We start from the raw sequence: 6141 nt of genomic DNA on the forward strand, positions 1-6141 counted from the left end.
ATAGGCGTTTCAGAGGTGTGGGAACAGCTGAGGAGAAAGCCATGCTGAAGCCAGCCCTTAAATGAGTATATGGGAAGTGAAGGCAGAAAGCCCTTTTAAGAGAAAATGTTTTTGAGACATAAGCATTTTCTAAATTCTAAGGAAATCAGATATTTTTTTGAGAAAAGTATTCTCTGGAAATCACTCTGCTACCTCTGAATTGTGTGGTGCTAGAGTTATAAGCACAGCAAATCACCCCTGTGCTGCTCATGAGCTCAAGTGAGCGTAAGCGAGACTGCTGGGTTTGAGCTTCCTTGCCACCTGCCCCTGTCCAGAGACCAGTGGTCCTTCTGCCCCTCTGCAGAGGGCACAGATGCAGAGAGCAGAGCAGCACGGATGCCACACATATATCTGCTTCCTGGCCACATTCTGCCAAACTGCGTCTGGCCACCGAACATTTTATTGGTAAGTTTCTTTCCAGTCTGGATCATTGTGAATAACTAGATTTTGGAGTGACTACATGTGCTGTTACATATGCTCTGAGGAGACTTCAAGCTTTGGAGAAAGGCAATGGGCAGAGGCACTAGCTTTTCCATCTAGCTCAGCTGCAGTCCCAGCTGGCACATCTGACTTGCAACCATATGCTCACAGGACAAAGTTACACAGCGTGTTTTCTTTGATGGTGAAGCTGGTGTAATAAATTCCTGCCTACGTGCTCCACCTTTCCCCTCCTGCTCTTTAGCTGCAGCTGTGGACTTGCCTGGTAAGCAAAGATGTATTGAGTTAGAAGCAACTCTGCTATTAAGAGGTTGTGTCAGGGCTGGCTGAGAGCAGGGCTCTGCAAAGGTTGTTTCAGCCCAGCCAAGAAGGTGGTGGAGTGGTGGGTCTCTGTAAGCTGCCCTGACTGAGGCAGTGCAGCATGCTCGTGCAGGAGCTGTGTGGATCATGAAGAGCTTACCCCATGGATGTGGTCCTGGTGCATCAGGGGAAGGGAAGACAGAGTAAAACTGAGACCACAGGTTTGGTCCTGCTCAGTGTGAACAAATGTTTATCATGATGCTTGTTAGATAAAAGCCTTGGGTTTAGCTCATAGGATTATGCTTTCTTTTGGTGAGGCTTTTTCTTGCTGCTGTTCTTCGTATATACTATCCAGTATTACTTAGAAACCCTTTGTCCATCTTTTACTTTTACATGTGACCTTACACAGCAGCAAATATGAAGTTTCCCATTGTAGCCTCACCTCTGTTGGAGTCAGTAAAGTTCAAATCTGGTGAACTTAAGGGATTTAAACTGATATAAAACTGGTTTGAAGACAGAATCAGGCTCATAGCTTAGTACTATGAAAATCTAACTAAGAAGCATAAATCATTGAAACTGAAAGCACATGCGTTTTCCGTAGTAAGGGACAAAGGTTGCAAAGGGACACAGTTACAAATAGGCAGTCCTAATTAAGCTGTTAAATTTACAAGGAAAATACATTCATTTGTTCTTTTCAGGGGAGTTAGTTTGCATGGTCTCCATTAATTAGAATACGCACAAACAAAACTAATAAGAAAAAAAATCAGTGCCATGACAATCCACCCACAATTGATTATTCCATCATTGTTACTGTTTGTTTACCTTCTGCATTATATTCACAGCTCAATGAAAATTGCCTCACCAGGTTTATTTCCCAAATGAAATGCATAAATACAAGTGACACAAGTTTGGGATGATACACGTATCGAAACCAAATAGTTTAAATCGTATCTTCTGCCTGCCATGTCCACTTTTTTGCTAAATATGCTTGTTCTGTTACAGTGGCATCTGGTTTTCTGCATCTCTGGTGTGTTCTGCCAAATTTGTAGCCCAATGTTTGATAGATATCAGAGGATACAGAGCTTAAATCATATTGTCCTTCTTTGTGTTTGGAGGGGTATCATTGTAAGATTGGATTAATCTCTCCTGTATTCCTTTTCTCACTCTCTGTTCCTGTCCATCTTTGTTTTCTTTCTTGCCCCTTTGTCCCACTTTCTTCTAATGCTCTATACATGTTTTATTTACGCAAAATTTAACGTTAGAATCTCTGTTTTTTTTCCCCAACCTGGTTTGGTATGGTGGAGATAAAACTGGAAGATTTAGAGCTGTTGTTTAAGGAGTGTGTCTGAGTCGGATTAAGTCTTTCTTAGTTTTCTTGTTGGAAAAATTAGTTGGGTTTTCTTTAGACTGTCTCATACTTCTTACAGTAAACATTTTCTGTTGGGGCATGGGGAAGGCTGGTGGTTTGGGACCACTGTATAAAACCAGAGGGCAGATATTTGTATGTTGCTGTGATGCCCCTAGCCAGGAAATCTTTCTAGCTAGGGTTTCTCTCGGGGCAGCTTGTCGCAGCCTGGGGAAAGGTGACAGCTGTGGAGAATCAATCACAAGGAGGTCAGTGCCCTCTTTATCAAGGTGCCACCGTATTGGGATGCAAATGTTGTCATCTACTGCCTTCATGAGGTCTTTAGACCCCATGTCCTGATGAGACAAAGGACTCCTGGTAATAATTCTGTTTTCCATTAGGGACCGGGCAAGAGCTTTTGTTGTAGGTGTCATTGCTTGGACGTTTGAAGAGGGAGGTTGGTTATTTGCTGGTGTGGATGGCAGTTTCTCAGGAAGACACAGTTTTCCATCTTCAGTCAAGTCTTCAAAATCATTCAGATTCTCCTGAAAATCCCAAAGTGGCTGATACATGTGATCATGTGGTGTTCTTCTGCTTGGTGACTTATGAGGTCCAAGGTAGACCAACTCTCTTCCTGCAAATTTGGAAACTAAATAGAATACAGAATAAATTAGATCAGCTTTTGCTGGAATAGTATTTTCAAGAAAAATAACATGTTAATAACAAAACAGCTTCATCCTGTAATAAAAAAACACAGTACTTATAAAGGCATAAATAAATGTGTATCTTTACATAAAATGAAATATTGCACCAAAGATTTAGAGCAAATGGTGATCTGCAGGCAGGCAATCAGCAATTTTTTGGTTGGGTGAGCAGTCTTAAGTAAGTATCTCAGCATAAAGGTGGCTGGCTTAGTTTTAGTGATGATTATTCATTTATGCTTCTGGGGCGTTTATCACATTAATTTAAGCACGCCACATGTGTGAATAGCTGTGGGTGTGCAATAACTGAAGAAGAAATAAGTCTAAATTAAAATCTGGAGTTTGATTATCCAGCATTGTGCATCTTCTATATTTTTGAGACTGTGGAAAATGATGCCATGTGAGTGCAACTCCTTCTCAAGTATAGTGAAGTTGTGACACTTATGTCATGCTCACATTCATTGTGGGAATGTAAATAATTTCCTTTTTTTACTCATAAATGTCTATTCTTGGAAGTGCCATAGCAGTACTCATATCATCCCAGGGTGACTCATACAGGAACTAACACACAATGACACGGATCGATTATTTGTAATCAGTACCTGAAGAGCATAAATTGGATCAGGTGCTTGCCTGCTAATTTTTTCACCTGATTGAAATTAAATCAATCACCAGTCGGTGCTGGAAAACAACTGCTAAAAATACTTTTAGTTTCAAAACAAAGTGGAAGGGTATTTCTATAGCATTTTCAGGAATTGTGTTCCCTTTTTCCCCACACAGCCTTTCAGACTAAGATGGCAACTATATTTCAGAACAATACCTTCTGGCAAGTATTCTTGGTTTTCCAATGTAATTGCAATTTCATCTTCTTGAATAGTATCTGGCACTGCCAGGGATATTATAGAAGGAAATGTCCTGTTGCCATAATTCCTGAGGTTTTCCAGGGTGTCCTTTTCAGCCTTCTTGGAAATCTGAATTTCTGACTCTTTATTCAAGTATTCATCAGGATTAATATTGTGTTTTTCTACTTCATTTTTCCTCTGCAAAATACCAGACACCATTCAATTACTATGCAACAAGATAGTACCTCAAACTTTAAAGGAAATCACTCTATAACACGTGGAATAGGAAATCTTGTTTTCACACAAGCCTTAGTTACACACATCAACTTTTCCCCTGAGCAGACCCCATGCCAGAGGTTCTTCCTGAAACCCAGCTGCACATGGGCTGACAGACCCTGCCTTTTACCACACAGGCCACAGGGAGCAAGTTTTCCTGAAAATCCACTAGAGACTAGAATGTCATCTTTGCAGAGCCCGCAGCACTTCCTTCAAGGCTTATGGCATACAGAGTCTGCCAACAGATGTCTGAGGGAGACCAGCGTGCCACAGAGCTCATGCTGCAAAGCAAAAATATTACAGGATGTTGTGAGCCACCCCATGACTCAGGAGGAAGATTATCACGGGACTGTTGCTGTCTTCTGTGAAGGCAGCCAGTCAGTATAGGGATAGTCCAGTCCTGGGAAGGTTTTCTGGTGAGATTGCAGCAGGAAGATCTCTCTGGAGCTGTGGTAGCAGGACAGTGCATCCTAAGAAGAGCATGGGTTCTACGACTCAGTCTTGCTGCAGTGCTACCACCCTTACTCCTACATCCATCCTACATGTATGTGGGGGTGCGTTCCCATATGTAGGACACTTATCTATCCCATGATCCAAGTTTTCAGAGTCTGTGGTTTCCTGACTGTGGTAGCCTCACACATGCTGAGTTTCAGGTATCAAAACTTTGTGAAAATGTAAGGGCTGCGCAGGGAAATAAATCTCCTCCTACACTACTAAGTCCCGTGATGAGCTGTGTGCACTGTGTGCTGCTTCTGCCGGAGGCTGTCTTCTCTCAGGTCTGGCACTCCAGAAAACAAAATTTCTGAAGACGAAAATTCTGAAATGTATTGACTACCCATGAAGATACTACAGTTCAATACCAAGCTTTTTTGCACTTTCTGTATATCATCTGTGACAGACCCGCTTTGCCGTTATGCAGCTAACACTTCAAAGATTATCTGTAGTGAGTTTTGATCTTTTCCCTGCCATCCCCACATAATACAAACTTCTTCCTTCCAGAATCGTAAAAGTAATTTGTTTTATTATAGTGTATTTATCCTTGTGAAAAATATGTTTTTAATCTAACATGCCATTTTAAAAAGTGGATGTAACTTGTGGAGAAAAGGCACTTTTGAAACTTGCATGCATTTTGTGAGTTAGCAAAAATGCTTGGAAAAATTTGAAGGGCCCCAAACCTCAAACTTGTGGGGTTACTCCATCCTTCCTACCTATTTGCAGCACCCAATCACAATTAAGGGAATTATTTTAAAAGTATTTTTAAAAAGAAACATAATATTTTTACATTGACAACATATTGCTAAAACCATACTAGATCAATTGGGAATTTGAGATGTCAGAAGCGTTTTAGGCTATGCAATCAAATAGTCTCTCAGGATTTTACACACTGCTAGTTAAGAAAACAAATTTTCATCTTACATTTTGCAAGCTGTCACCTTATATACAGTATATCAGAAAACTTGCCATGACTGGTTTTACTGCCAGGCCTCTTAAGAGCTAATTGGTTAAGCACCTGGGCAGGAAGCTTTTTGGCAGAAATGCTATTTTCTGCAAGAACTAGCTATAAAGTTCTGGATGGCAAATTGTAATCATTAAGGCTCCCTCTTCCACAACAGAACACATAAAATGTAAATACATTGCTTTGAGAAATTACAATGCATGAAAGGACAGGCTGTGTTTTAAGTTTATCCAATGACTTATGGCTCAAATTTGAACACGGAAAGGATCTTACGCTTTTTTCAGGGTAAAGCTTTCAGCAGACTTCTCTAATTACACCCAGAAAAATGAGAATCACATCTGTGTGCATCCACCAAAACTATTATTTGCATGTATGGATGTTAACTTGTGTATACAAGGAGGAATTGCAAATACAATGGTTCACACTGTTTTTTCAAACACAGGGATTTTGTAGATGAAAAATAATTTCCACAGACTTTCTTGCAGTTGTAGATTGGAACATTTGTCCCTGGGAAATCGTATGTTTCTTCAGTATTGTGTGACAAATCATAGCATAGTCTGCTGCCTGGAATGAGTTGAATGCAGTGGTTTGTGAATATGTGTTTGAATTCCAGATGATACTTTGGGCTGATTGTGTTGGTGGAAATTTTTTTATTGTGTGTTGTTCATGAGCATTGTCATGACTGCAAATACTTTTTCATTTGTGTTGCTATTTGATATGCTTGGTTCTTTTTGGACAGAATTT

The 6141-nt window shown here is 40.4% G+C and overlaps 1 protein-coding gene across 1 annotated transcript in view; it reads right to left on the minus strand.

Moving 5' to 3' along the window:
• Positions 1-3643: 3643 nt before the first annotated feature.
• The window catches only part of LOC104493922 (hormonally up-regulated neu tumor-associated kinase homolog A-like), a gene marked incomplete at its 3' end in the record, with an annotated part of 21049 nt that continues 18551 nt past the window's right edge, over positions 3644-6141 (minus strand). Inside the window, exon 8 of the mRNA XM_010136690.1 lies at positions 3644-3863. Coding sequence (XP_010134992.1) covers positions 3644-3863 — 220 coding nt within the window. The remainder of the gene's footprint in view (positions 3864-6141) is intronic.

The sequence above is a fragment of the Buceros rhinoceros genome, unplaced genomic scaffold (assembly GCF_000710305.1).
Source record: "Buceros rhinoceros silvestris isolate BGI_N320 unplaced genomic scaffold, ASM71030v1 scaffold4545, whole genome shotgun sequence".
NCBI lineage: Eukaryota > Metazoa > Chordata > Aves > Bucerotiformes > Bucerotidae > Buceros > Buceros rhinoceros.